Genomic DNA, 24,661 nt, shown 5'->3' on the forward strand with positions numbered 1-24,661 from the left:
TACGGAGTGCAGCTAAGCCCGCCGATTCCCATGCTGCAAAAGAAATAGGTACAGATAGAAGAAAATCGAAAAATATGAAGTTGCACTTTTTTCAATTTAGCGGAAGACGTTAAGTGCTGCACTGTCAGAGTTTTGAAGATTTGCAACCAAGGATAGTGTCAGCATTTTAAACAGGTACCTATCGTCTGTACGGCCGAGACGACGGCAAAGAGAGATGCTGTGTTTGCTAAGCACCGTTCGTACTGCTGCCACACTCGTGGGAGAACTTATAGATAGATGAAGGGGTACGGTCGTTTTAAGCTGCTTTGCTTAGCTCATCCCTAGGCTTGATGCCATGCCACAACCATGAGAAAGTAACAGCACCCTAGGATTAGGGATGATTGCGGGAGTAGCATCACGAAAACTCCACGCTTAATAGATTCTGCCTTGCATTCAGTTTGACTTTTGAATGATAATCTTAGCCCTTCAACCGACAGGGTTTGAACTACAGAGAAATTCCGTGATAATGACCCAGAAGGAAGTCCGACGTGTGCGTTTCGTATAAGCATTTCGAATGAACAACTAATCTTGCGAACGAATAACAAAAATAATGAATAATTCACCCGTCAGTGAGATGAGTATTTTTATCATATGTTTCAGTCAAAGATCGAATCGTTCATACCCGGAGAAAGCCAACAGCTATCTTATACAAAGCACTAATTTGTAAAACAACTGTGTACAGTTTTTCGGCATCATTGCATCAGAGCGGAACAATAGATGTGAACTGATGTGAATAGCTTTACGAAACATATGATTTGCTGCTTGGATGGGCTGGCATCGGCAATACCAAAGCATACACGCTGGTTCAAAAAAAAATGCCTCTCAATGGCGCGTAAGCTTATTTTTCTGAATTATCTAAAGTGAATTCGAACCGTAAAGATAAATAAACACTAGCTTGGTCACGGTTGGCCTTCGGGTTAATTTAGTTCTGGGGATCAGATGGTAAATCTTTTTTTTTTCATTCTGGTTAGCATCATCACCGTGGTCCACATGCACATTCAGGGACAGAGAGCGGGGATACCACGAAACCAAACGAGGTCGTTAACTTTATGAGAAGTGACGAAGCACTTGTTGTACGAGGAATCTGTTTATGGGGCAACGCGATTGGGATTGCAGGGAGCAGCAACATCGGATAGCATCGACAGCGTGGAAACATAACAAACAGGGAAAATAATGCCATCAGACGCACACCACAGAATTGTATCGAACGGGACCCGTTCCTGCTATGTGTACCAAGTGCCCTTTTTATGTGAGTCTGTAGATGACAAAGTATAGTATACGAACATGTTATGCGAGCATAACATAAATTCCATGTGAAAATTTATTAAAAATTTAAATTATGGTCAGCAGTATAATACTTCAGTGTTTCAGAAAATAGTTACCAATAATAATGTAAATTTAAGTCGCGATGGACCAACGGTGGTCTTAGCCTGTTGTGAAGACAAATGAAAAAAAAAATTCTGAGTCAATTTAGGATTTGATCTATGATGATTTTACCACAGACAAACAGACGTAACACCTTGAACGATTTTCATGGAAATCCATCGCCCAGTTCACACTACCATCACCTGGTAGAGAAGTTGCACGAAACACTGTGTTGTGCCATATCGTCAACAGAAGGCGCTAGTGTGAAATGTCAAACACATATAAAAACGATGCGCGCGCCTCTGGTTGTGAAAGCCTCAACTATGAAAATTTAAAATGATCGTTAAAAGCGTGGTCGATGGAAATTTCGCAAGTGTTACGTCTGTTTGTCTGTGATTTTACCATTAATTGGATGCATTCGTAGTTAAAATACACAATTATTTGATATCTCGCTCAACAACCCTTCACTTCTCCCAATTTCAAATTGTTCAAATCCTAAAAGTTCAAACCTCCTGTCCATATCTAACCGGCAAAGCGCTAATTTGAGTCGCATGACCGTTCGTTCCCAAGTGTGCCTCGATTGTTCCACTTTAGGAGCGCTGCAGACACACATGTCACGAGATGTACAAGTGGTTACACGTTGAACCGTAGCTCTCAACATCGGCCAACATGTTCTGTTCCAGCCAGCAGCCCAAGCTGCGACTGACAGTTGAAGGTATTGCAACATTATTATCGATTCAGCAGGCAGGCTGCAAGAGAAGAAGTATTCCCATTTTATGCTGCGGCCAGCCGGTTTCCACTCCTGACTTGACCGTATATAGACCTTACAGTGACTGCCAGAGCGTGGTGGTTCGATTCGAGCTCCAAAGCGGCAAACTGCGTCTTTTTTCGTTGATGTTTGTTGTCCGTGCTTGGTTTTATGCCTTCGTTTTTCTCTGGCCATGCATCAAAGCGGCAGACCACAATTAAATAGTTATGTGTAGATTACGGTTCCTTTCCAAAACCTGTTCTCTACCGCCCAAAGATGGTGTCTCCATAATGATGCCTCTGAACCACTTGCAGGGATCGACTCATTTTTCATGTTTGTTTTGTTTAATTTTAATGTTCCCTGCATTTAAATTATCGAATGATCGATGATATCACTGCCAAAATCGGCAACTCTGCAGTCCAAATCCATTTAGCATTCAATATGCATCTCGCGACAAAACATTATTTGACTTTCCCTTGAGTATCCCGGAAAGAAGGACGCACCAACAACCGCTGGCCAATCTATCCTCCGTACGCATTTGCCTCTGTATGTACGTGCGTCGTCGAACTTCGAATGTTTTCTCTCTAAAAATATCACCTTTAGCAGGGAGAAAATAATGCTTCGGGATAAATCATGTGTCACTGACGCGTAGCTTTCTCATGAGACGCGCATATGCCGGAATGTGTCCCGTTTCGGTGCGCTTCACCGGACAGTTTCAGACTTAGGTGGACACTGACGTGCGTGGGGATTACTACAAAGGGGTGGTATGGAATACAGGGAATATTGGGATAATTCAGCGGCTTTCAGATTCAAAGGGGTATAAGTGAGTGGACGTTTCAAAAAATTTTCTGGGGCATCGGAGGTTTCCTGAGCTTCAGGGGGTTGCAAAGGGGTTTCAAGGCGATCCATTGGATTTAAGGATGCTTGAGTAGAGTTTAAGCCAAAACAACGGGAGTATTATTATTTTCTGAGGGATTACAAGGCATTTAGAGTAATTTCAAGGGGTTTTGGAGGCCTTCAGTAGAGTTTAAGGTATGTTTACGGGCGTCTCAGAGAGGTTTTCTTAAGGGTTTCATGGTATTTAAAACAGTCTTGTGCACCATCACCATCTTGGCATAGAAAGCCACAACTTCTACATTTCCCTTCTTCCTTCATCATCGCTACACCCGATCGATGTCGCTAACAAACACATTCCCATTTACAGAATAACTATCTATTCTAACTCCCCTATAAGCGGAGGAACAACGTAGGAAGCTTGGCGAAAAATTCCAGCTAGATGCCTACCGTCTAAGTACCGGTGCTTGTTTTTGTTTTTCAAGCTTTGCTGGGTAGCCCTACGTATAGATCAGAAGTAGACGTAGGTTTCCCAGTCTACAGTAACACCCGTACTTCCAGACTAATCCTATCGTTTTTATTGTGTCGCATACTAGCATGTACTTTGTTTCAAACGCATTCACCATTACTTCGATCTTTACTGCTTCGCGTTTCAGACGGGTGTATAGCTCTTTCTCTTTACACTTTCCAGGACGATGCTGAAAAGTAGGCATGAGACTCCGTTACCTCGGCGAAATTCAATTGAGCTAGACAGTTCACCTTTACGAAGTTTGACACGCCATCGTTGTTTTAATCAATTTAGTCAGCTACTCAGCAAAGCCGTTTTCATTAATGATTGTCCATAGTTCTGGACTGTCGATACTATCGTAGGCCACCTTGAAGTCGATAAACAGGTGCCATACGGTGAAGTTCTGATTCGTTATCGATCGGCTCTCATGAGACGCGCATATGCCGGAATGTGTCCCGTTTCGGTGCGCTTCACCGGACAGTTTCAGACTTAGGTGGACACTGACGTGCGTGGGGATTACTACAAAGGGGTGGTATGGAATACAGGGAATATTGGGATAATTCAGCGGCTTTCAGATTCAAAGGGGTATAAGTGAGTGGACGTTTCAAAAAATTTTCTGGGGCATCGGAGGTTTCCTGAGCTTCAGGGGGTTGCAAAGGGGTTTCAAGGCGATCCATTGGATTTAAGGATGCTTGAGTAGAGTTTAAGCCAAAACAACGGGAGTATTATTATTTTCTGAGGGATTACAAGGCATTTAGAGTAATTTCAAGGGGTTTTGGAGGCCTTCAGTAGAGTTTAAGGTATGTTTACGGGCGTCTCAGAGAGGTTTTCTTAAGGGTTTCATGGTATTTAAAACAGTCTTGTGCACCATCACCATCTTGGCATAGAAAGCCACAACTTCTACATTTCCCTTCTTCCTTCATCATCGCTACACCCGATCGATGTCGCTAACAAACACATTCCCATTTACAGAATAACTATCTATTCTAACTCCCCTATAAGCGGAGGAACAACGTAGGAAGCTTGGCGAAAAATTCCAGCTAGATGCCTACCGTCTAAGTACCGGTGCTTGTTTTTGTTTTTCAAGCTTTGCTGGGTAGCCCTACGTATAGATCAGAAGTAGACGTAGGTTTCCCAGTCTACAGTAACACCCGTACTTCCAGACTAATCCTATCGTTTTTATTGTGTCGCATACTAGCATGTACTTTGTTTCAAACGCATTCACCATTACTTCGATCTTTACTGCTTCGCGTTTCAGACGGGTGTATAGCTCTTTCTCTTTACACTTTCCAGGACGATGCTGAAAAGTAGGCATGAGACTCCGTTACCTCGGCGAAATTCAATTGAGCTAGACAGTTCACCTTTACGAAGTTTGACACGCCATCGTTGTTTTAATCAATTTAGTCAGCTACTCAGCAAAGCCGTTTTCATTAATGATTGTCCATAGTTCTGGACTGTCGATACTATCGTAGGCCACCTTGAAGTCGATAAACAGGTGCCATACGGTGAAGTTCTGATTCGTTATCGATCGGCTATCGATGAAGCCGGTTTGATAACTTCCCACGAACTCATTCATTTCAGGTGACAGTTGACGGATGATGATCTGTACAGAACTTTGTAGGCGACATTCAAAATGGTGATCGCTCGGGAGTTTTCACATTCCAAATGGTCACTTTTCTTGTAAACAGATCAGATTGTCCCTTTCTTCCACTCCTCCGGTATCTGTGCGGATTCCCAGATTCTGACCACGGCTACGGTTTACAAATTTAAATCTAAGAATTAGAGTCGAAATAACAAAATTGTCTCACAACTATATCGACTTCATAAATCAAAATTAGGCCATTTATATCAGTCGTTTTGAATTTTCCGCGCCATTTGAGTGTTCATCGAAGTGATGCTTCCACTTTTCAATCACCTGTGGTCTGTCCGTCAGGAGGCTCCCATATTTATCTCTGCAAATATCGGTTAGCAGCGCGAAGTTGTTTCGAGGTTCGTTAAACTTCTAAAAGAACACAAGCGTTTCTTAAGAATTGCACAGCAGATCCATTTCCTTGCACTCCCCTTCTTCCAGGCAGCATTTTTTTCTCTTGAAAGAGTCGGATTTGTTGTTTTTGCTTCTGTCTGTATCGTTCCACGTTCTGCCGTGTTTCTTGCTGCAGCATTACCGCTCACGCTGCGTTCTTCTCCAATATCGCTCCGCTGACTCCGTTCCGCGTCACGTACCCGATGGTACTCTCGGCTTTTGCTGATAGTAAAATTGCTGATTTTACTGTTTACCAGTAGCCTTCTAGAGGAGATACATTAAGCAGACCGTCATCTGGAAACGCTGTCTGGAGATTCTGCGCATATACTGGCTCAGGCGACATCCTTTGGGCCCAGTTCGCCGGTACTGTACATTGTTGATGACGGAAAGTTTTGAGCGCAGTGTAACCATCATCAAAAATTGGTCAGTTCAATGTTTGCGCCACGATTGACGAGCTGTGTTGAAAAAAAAAAGGTTCTACGTATGATCAGAGTTATGATGAAATAGTAAAAAGCATTATCAAACATCGCAGTTCATGTTACACAAAATCCGATTGATTGTTTTGGTAGTTCTAGTAACGTCTATGTTATCGTATGCTATGTCTATGTTTTCACAATCATATCATGGAATCGAGCGAAGAACTATCGTGCTACAAAAATAGGCTATCGGCGGCATCTTCTTCGCTAGATGAGATCGCGCTACGACGCAGCACCGTTTAATGATCTCGCAATTAGGGTTATTGCGTCTCCCAAAATAGCGTGAATCGCAAAACTAAAAACATTCTAAATTAGGAAGAATTACAGTTGGACCTATCGTAAAGGAAGCATGCATTCACGTATAAATTTAGCTAGTCTAATTTGAGTTATCTTTCAACATAACGTAAAAATAAATAAGCATATCAGTTATGAGTTGGCATTTAGTTTTGTATTACCGTGAGTTTCACATAGATATAGCTATTTCTTCACTCGGCCTTAACTTAATTTCTATGTTTGCATTGACCTTTATCAAATTACTAGGAAGGAAATTCTAATCTGAACATTTTTAAAGCCGTTGCATGATTCCCTTTAATGATTTGTTTGCGCCCAAAATACCACCTCCAGAGAGATAACATCGATGGCTTCTCGAAAACCGATCCGCATACGAGGAATCAGCTGAGAAAATCTAGCATATTGATAGGTAGGTGTCACGTTGCACCATCAAATGCCATAACGACAAAATAGACAAAAACATAACCGTACGTACACGTTGCTTTCGATTCTCGTCGTCTGCCTTCCCGTGGCGCGGCCGCATCAGAGGTTGTCAGCTTTCCACATTCAGCACAACATCATGCGTTCCAGATGGAATCTTATGATGAACGCATTTTCTAAAGTATTCAAAATGGGGTTTACATTAGCTAACTTTGAATTTTGTCCATGTTCATAAAACGAAACAATTACAACAGAATTTTCCTATATTTTAAAAGAAAATCTTGAAACTACGTTGAAAAACACTGATGAACTAAACCGAAGCCGGTCACCACCACTATGCATAAGATGCACTTGCACCACCGGCGTTCACACCATAAGCCAGGCAAGTCAAAGCGTATCACATTTCAAGTGTCTTTAAAGTGATAGCCGCAACGACGAAACGATTAACGATGTGTGTACCCGAGTGCTGATAACAAAATGATGGGAATCAATTTGTTACCATCGAGCTATGAAAAAACTACACCCAATGCGGATGTACGCACGTGTAAACTTTCGAAATGTTAGTCATCCGCCAGTTTAATTACAGTGTGAAACGATGAATATCGGGCAAAAAAATCTATGGTCATGCCTAACATGGCATGCATTGATGTAAAGTAATTATGTAATGCTTATCTTCGCGAAGGAACATGTTTGCCGAAGAATAATTGGTGTCCAAAGTGTTAATTAAATATGAAAATAAATGTTTTTTTTTTTTATACTCCCATGTACGTACACGGAACATCCGCAACAAAATTGTATATTTTTCACAGATTTTTATTTTTTCATTCTTCACATACAAATGCTCCTGAGTTTTTCAAATGATTTATCGTTAAGGAGAAACTTCAGAGATTACAAACATGGCTGCCACAATGGCCGACTTGGTCCCTTACTCACGTTTTCAAGAGCACCAATCTCGAAAATTCGTAAACAAATGCTCTCGATTTGGAAAAGCTGCCTCTTTTTGCAAGTGAGCAAAGCCAGGATAAACAAGTGCGGCATGGTTCGATGCTTAGCTCGTCAGATTTGTGCCTTTAAAGTTTATATGCAAAATTGCAATTGGATGTCTTGATGTTTCACCTTAAACAAATGATCACTTCTAGATTTGTTATTTGCTACTCACCATCATATTCTCACGCTTTTAAGGACAAGGTATTTGGGGTACATGGCTAAAATTATCTAGTGCACCGTTTGGAATATATATGGATATGGGTGAAAATGCATCATGACGGTTGTTAAGTTATTGTCAGCATCGGGATGTATTTGCAGCCAAATACCTCTAACGGTTATTTAAAACGGTGCTCTAGAAAATGTGAGCCATGTTAAGGGGCTGTTCATAAACCACGTAGACCAAAATTTGGCAATCTCAGACCCCCCCTCCCCCCTCGTAGACTTTTGTCCATACAAAAAATTTGAAATTTGTATGGAGCGTAGACTTTGGCCAGACCCCCTCCCTCCCCCCAAAAAGTCTACGTGGTTTATGAACGGCCCCTAAGGAGATTTTCAGTCCGCGGCTGGCTCATCTCCGAAATACCTTGGCCTTAATGAAACTATCTAAGAACAGACTAAAAGGCAGTAATTTACGGAAAAAATATATCATTCTCTTCTTTTTCTACCAACGCATTCTGCAGTATTCACTGCAGACACAGGGAAAATGTTTCTATCTAGAAAGCGCAAACTCGCACGCGAGCCAAAATGCACCGTGACATTAATCTGCGAAGACTGGAAAGCATGTTACAACATTTAGCCAGAACTAGTAGATGCTGAGACCTGTAAACGTTGACGTTACAAATCGTTCTACCAATGTTGAGCTGGTTCTACTTGACGTTGAACAGGAAAATTAACGATGTCAACCGTAAAATGAATTTGTGAAACACAATTATCTACTCTAACGGCTAATTTCCATTCATTTTTCGTTTCTCTATTTCTTTTGCAGCCGAAAGCGATCTGGTGGCATTCGCTCAGATAAAAAACCACTACAGTACAAAGTACCACATCGATACCTGCCTATTCACTGCCGAAACCCGCACGGAAACGCTGCAGGAGTTGTACGATGCTGCGGCCAAGACACCGGTGTCGGCCATTGCCGAAATGGACCGTATCGCCGGTTACAGCGAGTCCGAGCGACGCGGCTCGGATGCTTTCCTCTGTACGCCGGTTTTGGGTCAAACGCGGCGGAAACTCCGAGCCAAGGTCGACATGGACATCGAAACTAGACTGGTAAGTGATGATTGATGGGTAGGTGTATCGTTTCGCGAACTTGCGGTCATAAATACGTTGAAAAAAAAACATTAGTGTTAGAATGAAAATTTACGCCATTATTTTTGGGAACGAGCTCGTTCGCCACATGAAGGTCATATGTGAAAATGCTTTGACAGAGGTAGAGGCTCAGGTAAAGGTGAACAACACACCATCACATCTTTTAATAAAGTCCAAATTTTTCAGTTGTACAATCAACCCGTCATGACAAATGCTTTTTCTACATTTAAAATCGCTCCATTGAGATAACCGTCAGAATTATTGCATTCGGTTAATTGAATCCTGAGATATAACAGTTCAAAGTTGGCTATCGGATAATTGAATTTTACTAGAATCTTTCTAACTTCATGTAGAGTAACACGATCTTTCCCAATTCTGACCCAATAATAGATAACTAGTTGACTTACAGCAGAAATTTGAGAATTTTTATGCACTTTTCGAAAAGTTACAGCTAGTAGATATTTTTTGGAAAGTGAAAATCTTGCCTGTCCTGATCATTTTGTCTAAGGAACTCAAACAATTATCCTTAATATTCAAGTAACGTAATACATACATCTATTTTTATTATCAATCAACAAGTAGTTCGATTCAAAATGAAAGTTTTTGAAACATTCGTTCAAGGCAATGTTTCACTATATTTTCCAATCTGGTTATCTTTAACTAACAGAAATAAGGTATCTCTATCTATCGTTTAATTTTATGTTAATACATCTCTATTTCTGAGCATGAGAATGAGCATAGATGACCGTGCAATTCGTAGTTGCTACTCCGTGATTGACCAGAACAATCGAAATTGCACAAGGAACCAACAATTGGCAACAAACGGAGCTTGGGAGTAGCTACTGCTCTCAATTTGCACAGCTCGAAAATTCCAAACTTTATAAGTCAATAACGGCGCCGGCCACGTCCTTACGGTCATCGAAGACGGGAAGGAATGTTAGTGTGACGTACGTTGCTACTAGAGATCGAGATCATCTCATCTTCTCCACGACTGTCACGGGAAGGAGTTTTTGTTAGTAGGGAGGGAGAGAGTCACATGATTTGGATTCACTTTGGTAAGTGATGTGATTCATGCAACCTTTATTTGAGTCAAAACATTTATTCATTTTGACTAACATATTACAAATGTCGACACCGAAGATGACGAACCATTCAAATTTTTGTGTACATGCAAATAATTGAACAGAGCCGAATTTTATACATCCTATAGAATAAATTATTATGATAAAATGGAACGAGCTCATCAATAAACATCCTTCGAAGTTTCCAGTGCGTATGTGCTGCAGCATCTTCTGTTTTTTTTTCCTGGTAAATTGAAATTGATATCATTCGAAAATAATTTAACACTGCTTATACCAACAGGATTTTTGTAACGTTAAGTACCGACAGGCAAAAAAACGTGGAACTATTTTTTTTTGTACATCTATATCTCAGCAGTTAGTGAACCAAATTTCAATCTTTTTGCGTTAACGGAATCCTACACTATCCTAGAGAGGTGAAGTAAAAGCCGATTGGAATTTCATGCAGCTTCCGGTGAGAACCAGGCGAAAACATTAGTTCCACATTTTTAACTTCTTCCAGTTCCGTTTTGTTCCCAGATTGGTTATGAGTACCATGTCTTTGTAGCGAGTTCTTTCGGAACCTCGACAAGATAGCAACATTCTGTCTTCGGCAAAGTTGTTCAGAACAACAACCACTTCCTGGTGATGAATTTCATAGTTCCGAATTTCCCCACCACGTGGCGCTAGTGTACATAGTGATTTCCGGTATGACTTTGGTGGGCTATAGCACGAGATTGAAGCCAGATAGGAAGATGCGATCTTCGGCAAAATTGTTCAGGTCTACGAGTACTTCCAGGTCATGAAGAGCATAGCTCAGAATTTCACCACCACGTGGCGCTAGTGTACATAGCTACTGCCGGTACGACATTGGTGGGATATAGCATAAGATTGAAGCCAGATAGGAAGGTGCGATCTTCGACAAAGTTATTCAGGACTATGAGTACTTCTAGATGATGAAGAACATAGTTCGAAATTTTACCACCACGTGGCGCTAGTGTACATAGTGACTTCCGGTACGACTTTTGTGGGATATAGCACGAGATTGAAGCCAGACAGTAAGATGCTATCTTCGGCAAAGTTGCTCAGAACTATGAGTACTTCTAGGTCATTGAGAGCATAGTTCAGAATTTCGCCACCACGTGGCGCTAGTGTACACAACTACTTTCGGTACGACTTTGGTGGGATACAGCACGAGATTGAAGCCTGACAGGAAGAAGCGATCTTCGGCAAAGTTGTTCTGAACTACCAGTACTTCCAGATCATGAAAAGCATAGTTCAGAACTTCACCACCACGTAGCGCTAGTGTACATAGCTACTGTCGGTATGACTTTGGTGGGATATAGCATAAGATTGAAGCCGGATAGGAAGGTGCGATCTTCGACAAAGTTGTTCAGGACTATGAGTACTTCTAGGTAATGAAGAACATAGTTCGAAATTACACCATCACGTGGCGCTAGTGTACATAGTGACTTCCGGTACGACTTTGGTGGGATATAGCACGAGATTGAAGCCAGATAGGAAGATGCGATCTTCGGCAAAGTTGTTCAGGACTACGAGTAATTAAATGGTCATGAAGAGCATAGTTCAGAATTTTACCACCACGTGGCTGTAGTGTACATAGCTACTTTCGGTACAACTTTGATGGGATATAGCATAAGATTGAAGCCAGACAGGAAGGTGCGATCTTCCTTCCTTCCTTCCTAGCTACTTCCGGTACGACTTTGGTGGGCTATAGCACGATATTAAAGCCAAATAGGAAGGTGCGATCTTCGACAAAGTTGTTCAGGACTACGAGTACATCTAGGCCATGAAGAACATAGTTCGGAATTTCACCACCACGTGGCGCTAGTATACATAGTTACTTTCGGTACCACTTTAGTGTGTTATATCATAAGATTGAAGCCAGATAGGAAGGTACGATCTTCGACAAAAATATTCAGGATTACGAGGACTTCCAGGTCATGAATACCATAGTACCAAATTTCACCACTACGTGGCGCTAGTGTACATAGTGGCTTCCGGTACGACTTTGGTGGGATATAGCACGAGATTGAAACCAGATAGGAAGGTACGATCTTCGACAAAGTTGTTCAGGACTACGAGTACTTCTACGCCATGAAGAGCATAGTTCCGAATTTTACCACCACGTGGCGCTAGTGTACATAGCTAGTTCCGGTACGACTTGGTTGGGATGTAGCACGAGATTGAAGTCAGATAAAAAGGTGCAATCTTCGGCAAAGTTGTTCAGGACTACGAGTACTTGTAGGCCATGAAGAACATAGTTCTGAATTTCACCACCACGTGGCGCTAGTATACATAGTTACTTTCAGAATGACTTTGGTGGGATATAGCACGAGATTGAACCCAGATTTGAAGGTACGATCTTCTGCAAAGTTGTTCAGGACTACGAGTACTTCCAGGTCATGAAGAGCATAGTTCCGAATAAAACCACCACGTGACGCTAGTGTACATGGTGACTTCCGATACGTCTTTAGTGAGATACAGGTCGGACTCGATTATCCGGAGTCGAGTTCTGAAGTTTCTCAATCATATATCTGGGCAACAAAATGTTGTATGAAGCTGAAATTTTGACAAAATTTTGAAGCTGAAATTTTGACATTTTGGCATGCTAAACTTGATTAGTAATCAGTCAAAATTTCAGCTTGCTACAGCATTCCGTTCCCCAGATATATGATTGAGAAGCTTCAAAACCCGACTCCGGATAATCGAGTCCGACCTGTATATCAGAAGATTGAAGCCAGGTAGAAGGATGCAATTATAGCTCCCACGTTCAGTTCTAGTAGAATGAAGGTTTCAGCATTTTTATTGCAAATGCTTTGATCTCACGGCAGATTTTTGGTTTCGTGAAAAATGGAAACTTCAGAATAATGATAATTTACCCAAGTTTTAGCAAAGATATTCAAAGAAATTTCTGGCTCCAACTTCATATTTACAGTCGAACCTCCATGAGTCGATGTTCCTTGACTCGATATCGACTCATGGAAGTAAATTTTCCCATACTGAAAAATGATTTCTGGGTTACTATGATGGTCCCCCAAAAAGCTTCCCAAAGAATTTTTGTTCCACACTTCCACTACTCGATATTTCAGGCCAAACATGTCTAAAGATCCTATCTGCAGAAGAGAGGCTCTCTTTGGTTTCCCTCTCTTTCGTTAATATCTCAGCGTTTTTTTTTGTATTATGATTGTCGCCTTGCATTGAACGATGGTCAAAACAATCGTCTTTTGATTTAAAGTGTACCATTACATTGCAATAATTGAAAGAGAAAGTGAGCCTCTCAAATGCAGATAGGACCTATTGAAATGTGTGGCTTGATTTCCTTGAGTCGATGGTCCCTTCAATATCGACTCATGGAGTTTTTACTGGATTATCCAGAATAATATATCAAAGTCATGACCATCCACAAATAAAGGGAACATGCGATCACTCCGTCACACACTCCGGCACTCTGAAGAGGAAATTCCGAATAAATCATTGCATAAATTTCTGAAGGAATCTTTTGATGACTTCGCGAACGAAGTCTAGGAAAAAATTACGTAGCAATCCCTGCAAAACATATTCCGAAAGCATCATTTCTTAATTTTAATCAAATTTTTCTTAATAATCAATCGAGGAAATTCATAATGAATCTCTAAAAGAAACACTAAAATTAATCGTAAATGAATCGCAGAAAGAAGTTCTGGGGTGATTTGAAATGAAATCGCTGAAGTTTTCAAGCTCCGGAGGAATTTCTGAAAAAAATCCTTGAGGAAAGAAAGCGTTAGAGGATGGGATCATGAAGGAAAATACAAAGGGGCATCTAGAGGAACTCCAAAATCCCTGTTGAAAATTCCATGTAGAAAATATTAAAAGTATGCCTGGGCGAATTTTTGAAGATAACCCTGGAAAATATTTTGAATCCCTTGAAAGATTTTCAAAACAATACTCAAGGATCCCAAATGGAATCACCCCGATGATTTCCCGAAAGAAATCTTGGAAAAAATCCAGAAAGGACCGCTAGAGGAATTTCCAAAAAATCACTAGAGGAATTGCCGATAGAATCCCTGGAAGAATTTGGCAAAGAAATCGCAGGAGAATGGATATTCGAACGAATCTTTGGAGGCATTTCCGAAGCAATCTCTAAAAAAGAATTCTTGGTGAAATTTTGAAGAATTTTTCGAATACCTGGAAAAATCTTTGGTTGAATTATTTAGCTATTTCTGGAAGAATTCCTGGAAGAATATTTCAAGAAATTAAAGAAGCAATCCCCTTACTGAAAAAAAAATCAGCTGGAACCTCTGGAGGAATCCCTGAAGGGTGTCCGTGAGGAATTTAAATAATAACGACTGCATAAATTCCTTTGGGAATTCCACGAATAAATATTCACAGGAATCCTTGGAGGAGGAATTTCTTGAACAATATTTTGAGGAATTTCTGGAGGAACCCTATGCAAAATATCCGGTGGAATTCTTTGAGACATAATGTATAGGTGGGTTAATTCCAGAAGGAATCACTGCAGAAATGCTTGAATAAATTTCTGAAGAAAATCCAGTAGGAATCTGTCCAACAAAAATCCCTAATAAAATTCTCCAATACATCATTTAAAAAGAAACCCAGGACAAACCCTGATGAAATTCCTTAGATAAATTGTCAAAACAATCCTTCGAATAAGTCAGAGGCTTTGTGGCCGTGCGGTTAGCGGCCTTGCAAGCCTCGGAGTGTGGGTTCGATTCCCGCTCAAGTCGGGGAAAATTTTTCGTCGAACGAAAAATTCTCCACTGTTGCCCCTGAGTGTTACATGTGTTGTCCGTTGTCTAATGTTAGTAATGTTCAGTCTGTAGAGGCCGCAAGGTCGAAGATGGTGTAATTGTCTTTGATTTTCTTCATTATTTCTCTGCGGATAGCTAACTTCCAATCTTAAGATTTGCCAGGAAGCCTAGGATGGTTAAATACTTCTTAATCGTTTTTTCTCGAATTTTTTTTTCCATCGTTGTTTGGAACGGGCAAAAGCAAACAATTGTTGAGGTTTTTTATATCAAAAACGGATTCTACGTACAAGTTCCAACTCCAATGAAAAAAAAACTATACATATTTTTTCCTACATTCAACCATACCTAAGTTACAGCGCACTCAAAAAAAATAAAAAAAATAAGACAAAAGTTGTTGTTATTCGACACGCTCTGAAAATTAACATATCTGAGAGTTAGTTGATCGTTTTTTGATAAAAAATTAAACAGTAAAAAAAATCACGAACAATGTTCCACAAGGGCCCATACATTTTCCTTATTTTTTTGCAGTTGATTTTATTGGAATCTGTGTGTTGAACCTATTTTTTGTTATAAAAATCTCAAAACATGTTTTCTCTTGCTTGTTTTGAAAATGAATGAAAAACAATAGTTTTCACAATTCTAACCTCCTACATTAATCCAAATTGCAATAAAAATTATCGTAAACTTTTTAGAAGCCTTTTAAACTTCATGTCTTATACTCCGCCAGCAACGCTTCACGCACACGGCAAACTTTTCCTAGATGACAGGTCGGAGCTCAGTAAAAAGGAATGATCCACGAAATCCAGCGCATGTACAAAATCTCATAAAATTGAAAAAAAATATAGAGTCAAAAATTGCAACTTCTTTCGTGTTGAAGTTGGAAATGCTCTATTCTAAAGGTTACAGGATAATGTTTTGACAGCTAAATTAACAAGGTTTTCGCTTAGTATTACAAAACACACACAAAGTTTTCAAGGCACTATCAAATCATTCTAATATCGTTTATATCATGAGGCAAATGCTGAAATCTACTGAATTGGAGAGCTACACTCAGGCAAATAAACCTAAGATTATCATAAGGTTTAACTTATGAAATGGCCTTTAAACAATTCATAACGGCTAGAATGAATTTCATAATGTCGGTGTATGGCGCAAAACCGACTCACAGTTTGGCTTTTATACACATTTAGCAACTCGAAATTCTCAAGCGTCGATAGCCGCGTGGATTGGGTACGAGCTCAGTGATCTCGACGTTCATGAATCGATTCCAGTCTAAATCATTTTACGATTTTTCTGCTCTATTCATAAGTTTATCTTATGTAATTAGGTCATAATAAGCATGTTCAGTTATCATAAGGCATTATTATGGCATCCATACTTTACAGTTATGGCTAAATTTCATAAGGTATTTTGATAAATTTCGGTGGTTTACTTCGCTGAGTGTATGAGGTTCTTTATAGAAAATCCTTGCTTCAAAGTAAACTAGGTACTACAAGTTTTAATTTTTAAGCTTGCCCTGAAATGTTTACTACTGTTTACTACAAAATCGTCAAACATGAACATGGTTGTAAGCTTCCATCAGTGTTGAACCGGATAATACCATAACTCCGGAACGCCTGAGCCGATTTGACAAAAATATTTTTTGTGAAATAATAGCATTTCGATACAAAATATAAATAGAGAAATAATTTAAATTTTTGAATAACTCAGAAATATAATTCCACCATCGCTACAAAACTCTGCAGAATCAATTCATCCGAACTACCTAACTTTCGCATTGATCGCAATTTGGGCTACGTCGTAATTAAACAGTCTCATATGTAGAAAAAGGTTGCAATTTGCCTATGCAGTGCAATTTTTCTTTCCTAACTTCTAACATTCTAACATACCCAAACAGCCACAAAAGTTAGTGCCAGTAGATTAAGCCAAAAGCGTGCAATTGCCGTTTTTTTTTCGCATGAATGAAACTCTAAATTGACCAACTCTTGGCCATAAAACAGACCGGTTACTGTGCTGCTGGTGTGTCACATACGGTTGGAATGGTTAAGACAATTCGTATAGCTTTGCGGCCCCTACCGGCACTTAAGGGCTTTAATGTAGAGGTAAGGTCATCCCAAGAAATAATAAAGGGATGCTGTGCCAACGAAAGTTGCTCCACGCCCCAACGGCATTGCTGTTGTAAGTTGCTCTACTAGATTTCATTTGGGCGTGCGGTGTTCATGTTCGCTATGGAAAATGTACGTACTCCCCACTGGTGCAGGCAAATTAGTGTTGTTTGCGTAATTGCGTGTACGTGAGCCCAAGTTTACGCATCTGTAGGGCTTTGCATTCTTTTCGTCCGGTGAAGTTTTTTTTTGTACTCGGAGAAGGTATTATTGCATAAGCATAACATGTTTTACGTCTGTGTTGTTCAGGGTCTGGCATTTTTTCGCATCTTATGTACGAGCAATGAAGTAGCCATTATTTTATCAAGGGAAAATTGGGCATGTCAATTACCGCAACGACTTTGTGGGCATTACGGCTTCCGACAAAGTATCCGGATAATGGTGGTGAGAAAAAAAAAATCAAGCCTCTCGGGGTCGAGTGATGATTACGGTGAGTGGTTTTTTCCTTGCACAAAATTTAATTGCTTCTAAAATGGGAGATCAAAGAATCTGTAATTATCGAGAGAAAAAAATGTCCCGGTGCCATTGATGATGCCCGGCGATAATGATTATCATGAAGATAGGAATAATGTATTTATTGCAGCATTTTCATCTTAAAAATAGTTGATGTATAATTTTTGTAAAATTGTGTTCACGACTTCATGTTTCATTTTCGGTTTCTGAAACGTTTTTGGATTTCGGGAATCGTATAGGTTGTTGGCCTAAGCTTAGCTTAAGGTATAGCTTCCAGTGGAGAAGCATTTCATTTTCAGTCGCTGCATGCCAGAACACACGATGTTTGAGCCCCACATAGTTGGTAAAGAGACGCTCGGAACGTTCCTCCACAATCTGGCTGATGTCAGAAGGACAACAGTGGCCCAGCTACACTTCCAGCTAACTCTGGAAACATGAGGTTGGATATTATGAGGACCAGAGTTACGTTGCGCGTTCTTTATTCACTCACCGTTTTGCAGCCCGATTGGATAGTGTCCACGACCATGATATCCACTAGAAGCACATTGTTTAATATTATTGTTTCGATTTTATATTCTCTCTCGAAGTTTTATAAATGAATTATTCAGAACCACAATTAATTCATTGATTTTTTGTTGATTGTTTCATAAGGTCAACAGATCAAACATGGCATTTTGGCGGTCAATACACCACATATCAATTGTCTCAATCGTTTGGATTCTCAAGGCCACAGCTGCTCCCTGGCGCATGTTTCCATTTGAGAAAGATGCATTAGCCGTTATAATTTATAGTCGGTACGTGTGATTTCCTTTCTGTTACTAAACTCAACCGGTTATTGCTAAGCGCATGAAAAGGTGCGATAATAATTAAAGCTGCGGAGACGTGTCTGGTTTATAATTAAATGCTTTCTCAACTGTTTTCGCACTCCATACATTAGAGAGAGAAATCATACACACCTACATTGTAATTAGTAGCTTATATTAATCGCTACCTTTAATTGTGCTTTGATTAACTTTGTCAAATAATGATGTAGGGTAAGTGTACCAGTTATGGCTATAGTACCAATTATTCGCCATAGTTGATTTCACAAGTTTACAAAATAAAACGAAAGTCGTGAGCTTCTGTCAACGACCAAAATTTTTGAAGCACAATTTAGTGCTGATTTCGAAACCGACCTTCAAATTTTTTTAAGTAGGTCTCAATATCGAGTTTTGCAACTTTTCAAAATATGTAATTTACTAAAATTCGAATATATTGCGTTTTGTACAACCAATTTTAAATCTTTTTCCATAAATTAAAAGCAGAATACAATACCATTCGATCATCTGAATACAGGTTTTGCGTCAGATTGATGAAATTCAAGATATTGGCGAGTTTTAGGGACAATCTTCTTAAATTTTAGCAAAATTCCCAAATTTTTTTGAAGAAATGTATTTTTTTTTTCAATAAGAAAAAAACAACTTAAAAATTCTCTCTCGACGTTTATTTGAGATATCATATGTAGGCGAGTTACAGTAAAAATTTCAGATCAATCGGAGCATTGATTACGGTGAATGAGATGTTTGAAGTGAGCGACTTTGCTTAAAATTAGAACAAAAATCGATTTCAAATCATCAACCTTGTATGGAAAGTCGAAAAAAAATCCGCTCTACTGTATTTTTTTTCTTTCGCGTTTTCGAACTCAGGGCATGATTCTACACCAAAAATGATCATCAGCTTACCGAGTTCAAAAATGCTGTAAACTAGTGTTTTCACCCTTTAACGATGTAAATCAACAAGTAAAAAATTGTGAACAACAGATCACGTTCACAAAAGATAGTCACACTCATTTAAACTCCACATTTTTCTCAAATCATGGTGAAAATAAATCATTTTCCTTAAAATTACGGCTTCCTTGTACCCTTTTTCGCCATAGTGTACCAATTATGGCTAACCCCATAAGGAATGCAAGCGAATAGTGCGAAAAGGAACCGATGTTAACAGATGTAACCATAACTGGTACATGGTTCCCATCATTGGCACACGCTGTAATAAATACTAAAAGTAGTTTTGGATCCGTTTCTATATTTTTCCTGTAAAGTATGGAAACTAAGCTGTCTTTTAACTTATTGATGACATTCGTTGGTCTTCTCGTTATTTTTGTATAAATAGCTTTCCTTAGGTAGTGCCATGATTGGTACACGCACCCTAGTTTGACGCCTTTCTGGACGAAACATTAAGAATAATTTTGATTCTACTGAAAATAGTCCTTAATTATTTTTTTTTCTTTATTAAAGAGATTTTTAGCCTTAATTATTTTAAAAGCTAATTGGAAAACGTTACTCTTCTCATTTATTACAGCCTTCCGCAGTTGAAGACTTGAGGAAATGGACCTCGATAGAAGCGATCGGTGATACAACGGTTCCTCCAGACTGCACGGTACGATTGACTGGCAACGGATCTGTGATTTTGGGGAATGTTTCTCAGAATGCTAGCCCATCCTATCAAGCTGGCACAAGTGCCTCGTTCGATGAAACCGACGACATCATTATGGTGGACAGCAGTTCCAGGGGACTCGGGCGGGAACAGGACACACCTCTTGACCATAGGTTACCTTCGCCGGAGGAGCAGTGTCAGATGATTGCACTCAAGTAAGTTTACGACGAATTTTATCATTTTTTCTCGACTGGTCAATCAAACCACAATCATTATCTATTAACACGTGGACAAATCGTATTCATTACAGATTTCCTGCCGAAACCATCAAAGTGGATACCTCCGGCAAAAGGTTCGATAGGATGTGTTCCACCAGGAAATCGTTGCTGCATTTTGTGTCAACGTCCGAGCAAACCGAAGCGAACGCCGCTGGCGGTCAACCGGCAGATGGAAGTGATGGTGACACGATACGACGGCGATCAAGACCACGACGATCGAGGGGGAAACGAAGAAATACGATCGCTGGAACGGACCAAAAGGAAATTGCGGAAGTGGTTAACAATGGGTAAGTCAAAATGCCAGTAAGATTAAAGCATAGAGTGCAAAAACCACAGGCAAAAATGCGGCTGTACAATTATTTAGGTCTTTTATCTTTTTCTGTGTGTTTTTTTTCGCACACAGCTGGATATAAAAGAGTGTTATGTTTTGCCTGAATCATAGGACGAAATTTGCGTTCAGAACTAACCTCCCCGTGCGATTAAATCGAATGACTTTCAATTTACTTTGAACACAGTGCGTCCCCGTTTTTGGCAATACCTTTTTGCTTTGTAGACAAGTCATGTTATGTGCGATTTTTAATACATATTTTTTTAAACGAATATGCGGAAACACCTAAATACGGCCATCCCTTTTTAATCTATTCAAAATAATACATAATACTATCCGGATCGTCGTCTTCAGATGGCGAAAAAATCTTGACGCATAAAGAATTAGCACAGCAAGTCGTTCTGCTAAAAACGGGGAGAGGCTTTAAATCCTACGAAACGAAATGAAATCGTGAATTGAAAAGGCGTGCACCAAAAACTAACTAGCCGAAAGTTCTCCAACGCAGGACAAGTTTTTTAAAGACTGCTCAATCTTAAAAAATTGGCCAATTATTTAAATTGTTCAAAGTAACTACGCTCATTATCGCATATTCAGTGCTGCAGATAAAATCAAATCAGAAATTGCATGATGTTGTTGATGCCTAATTTGTTTCATTGTTTCGTTTATGCTAAATTTGTTCCTTCGAGCTAAATCATGTATTAATATGTTTAAAGTCATTCATATTGCATGTGTTATGATATTGTGTTTGTTGTTTTTTTTATCATGAATGAACATTTACCGTTATGTTGTTGTCATTATCTCCCATTTCATTGATGTTAATTGTCTTGAAAACTCCAGTATTTCGAATGCTTTGTAGTAAAACTGAGAACTATGCGAATGGTTTTAAATTATGCTTGGACAAACAGATATCGTGTTGCATATTGATTACCAATTTCTAACAAAGGCAACGATTAGATTAGGTGAATTAGAAAGAAAAATCAGTAGATTCCCAAGAGCAATTCCAGAAAAATACATAGATCAGATAGTAATACAAACACTTGGATTCTGCTTGATATTACTTAGTTACCTTCCATTATCATTCTTCATTCCCGCATGGAAATGTATACTAAAATACTTTGATTTTCAATCAAATTGTTGTAGAGTGAATAAAAACAAATTAACTACTCAAGAACTATCGAACATATTACTGTTCGATACTAATGCTGCATACTTTCATTCGTCCAGTAGGGGAGACTGAGGAGACTTGATCCCTGGGGAGACTTGTTCCCCCCATATTTTCTCGGAATTAAAAACATTTTTCTTCTAGCATAATTTTTCCAAAACTACTCCTGGACAAACGACTATGTTTTGGCTACAAGTGATTTCGATTGTACATTGCATTATTTTTTAACGGCTGATGGGTTATTGTCAGTCCTTCAGAAATTTTTTAGGCGATTCCGAAAAATCTCAATAACTTTGTGAAAATTAAGCCAAATCGTGTCAAAATTTCACAGCACATAGTTTAAATAAAATACTTTCAAACTTATTTATCCAAATAAGACTGTTGTTCACATATTTTAATTAATTCAGCTTAGTATATACAACAGTGACATGGGGAGACTTGATCCCTCGAGGATTACACACACATTATACATGTGAAAAATAAAATTCCATTCGGAAGCCTCTATTTACTTGGAATTCTAGTCTATTCAACGATAAAATGTGTCAGATAATTAGTACCGTGATTTCGGGTGAAATTGATCAGTGGGGTGAAATTGATCGACGTGAGGGCAATTTTTATTTGTCGCTTTGAACTTAAAACAATTTGTAAAAAATGACCATCATTTGGCTCAAGGGTTATTGAATGATGAGTTTACATGTTTTACAGATAATTAATCGCATATTTCTGTATTAAATTTAAAATTTTCCGAAACTGTGTATTTGGCGATTTTCAAAGACACTTACAAACTTTTGTTACCGTAGCTGTATCGCACATGGAATTAATATTCGAATGAATGTTTATAGCTGCCGAGTGTTCGCTAAACCCGATTTCGTCATCAAAAGTTCTATAAATATTGATATTTATGCATAAAATTGTACTTTCTAATGTAATGACTTGTTAGTAGGGAAATTGCATACTTTGAGGCGTTTTAGTTAGATTTCTTAAACTTTAAATTTAAATAATTTAGAATTTACTAAACTTGTAAAAGTTTTACAAAGCTTTTCGCATTATGGGGTGGATAATTCAGATGGAAAATTTATTTCCAGCACTTACAAAGACATTTCACTGACTGATCAATTTGACCCCGAAACTAAAATTTCTGATTTTTTATTTTAAATGATATTTATTGCAATAAAATGATTTGCAGTAAAAGTTTCAACCTCGTTGACTGATGAAACCCGTGGTCGTACTTGTTTTAAAGCATTGGGTTTGACCATATCGATAACTATTCAAAAACTAGAAGCCAGAAACTGTGAAAAGTGATAAATTTCACCCGAAATCACGGTACTTTAGTACAAATCAAAAAAAAAGGGGGATCAAGTCTCCCCATTTTGAAAATACGGCATATCCTTAAAAATTCAAGGAAATCTTACAATTTTAAACACTCCATATTCATCGAAAATACAAGAAAACTCGAAAAGAAAATGAATAGGAAGACTCTGGAATGATTTTCCCTTTATATAAACCATGTGCTGAATGATGATGATGTGATCAATGAATGATGATGATCAAGTGTCACCCATTTTTGAAAAATACATCATAAGACATGCCTCCATAAAAACACAGTTTTGAAAACTTTAACAATAATTTAAAGGCATTCTTCTGTGTATTAACTTGCAATACATGTTTACCTGCCATTTTGTACGGAAATCAGATCTAGTTTTGTGTTTATTCTTAAAGTTTCAGGTAAATTAAGAAAAAGGGATCAAGTCTCCCCAGTCTCCCCTACACTACATCATATACTACTTTTATTCTGTAATGGAAAACTGTTACTCACGATGAAAACTAAACAATTTCTTCAAAAACGGGCGGAATAGATATAATTCTTTCCGATGGATACTACTAAATTTTGAAAACGCCTGTAATCTCGAGAACTTTTCCAGAGATTAGCATTTTCTTCAAAAATTGTATTAGAGATTTATCCTGGATTTATTTCTAAATTTCCCTAGTATTTCTAAGATTCTAAGATGTTTTCTTAGAAATTAGATGGCTTCTTAGAGATTTTCTTGCTCGTGGAGTTACCCCTGCAGTGTCGCTCTTTGCACGGAGTTTCAGTCCTTCAAGATGCCTTCAGCAATTCCTCCCGAAATTGCATTCAAAGATTTACCTGATTTGCTACCAGAGATCCTCACAGGATCTATCTTAAAGTTCCTCGTCATTCAGAAGTTTTCCGGGATTCTTTTCAGATTTTTTTTAGCAAAGCATCTCTCGAGATTTCTGCAACAATTCCTGCAGATATATCTCCATAAGTTTATCTTGATATTTCCCTCCCTTCATCCCGGGATTTATCCAGGAGTTTTTTTTTTCTGTGGTTTCTCCAAGATGTTTTTTCCGTGATATCTGCCAGAAACTCTGTCGGTATTTCATCCAGGCTTAGCTGGGTTACTTCTTCCCACAATTTTTGTGGGATCTCGGGAATTTGTACCGGAATTTCACCAAATTTCTTTTCTAGGAATTATCCCTGTTATTCCTCATGAAGTTCCCGAGACATCTGCAGAAGTTTACTTAAGAATTTTTTACGGCATTTATCGGAGTTATTTTTCAGAGAATTTTCTTCCCTTTGAAATTCCCGTGATAATTTTGAGAATTTTCCTAATATTCCTTCCTGGTTTTTTCCTCAAAATTTCAGCACAAAGTTCCTTCCAGAATTTCTGCTACAGTCCCTTACATTTGGATTTACTTTGAAGGTACCTTCCATGATTCCCCGCTTGATTTTCTCCGGAAGTTTTCATGAGATTCCATCGGGATTCCTTTTAAAAATTATGTTTACATGTCTTATGAGCTCTCTTTTGTTGGGTATCGTAACAGTTCTTCTTCTTCTTCTTCATGGCTCTACGTCCTAACTGGGACTTGGCCTGCCTCGCTTCAACTTAGTGTTCTTCGAGCACTTCCATAGTTATAATTTGAAGGGCTTCTTTTGCCTGCCATTGCATGAATTTGTATATTGTGCGGCAAGCACAATGATACATTATGCCCAAGGAGTCGGGAAATT

The 24,661-nt window shown here is 38.9% G+C and overlaps 1 protein-coding gene across 1 annotated transcript in view; it reads left to right on the forward strand.

Annotated features, from left to right (window-relative positions):
• LOC109423135 (mucin-3A) overlaps positions 1 to 24,661 on the forward strand; it is a 113,779-nt gene that overhangs the window by 66,043 nt on the left and 23,075 nt on the right. Inside the window, exons 2-4 of the mRNA XM_029852117.2 lie at positions 8,677 to 8,960; positions 19,788 to 20,077; positions 20,173 to 20,427. Of these exons, the coding sequence (XP_029707977.2) occupies positions 8,677 to 8,960; positions 19,788 to 20,077; positions 20,173 to 20,427 (829 nt within the window). The remainder of the gene's footprint in view (positions 1 to 8,676; positions 8,961 to 19,787; positions 20,078 to 20,172; positions 20,428 to 24,661) is intronic.

This window comes from Aedes albopictus, chromosome 1 (assembly GCF_035046485.1).
Source record: "Aedes albopictus strain Foshan chromosome 1, AalbF5, whole genome shotgun sequence".
Taxonomy (NCBI): Eukaryota; Metazoa; Arthropoda; class Insecta; order Diptera; family Culicidae; genus Aedes; species Aedes albopictus.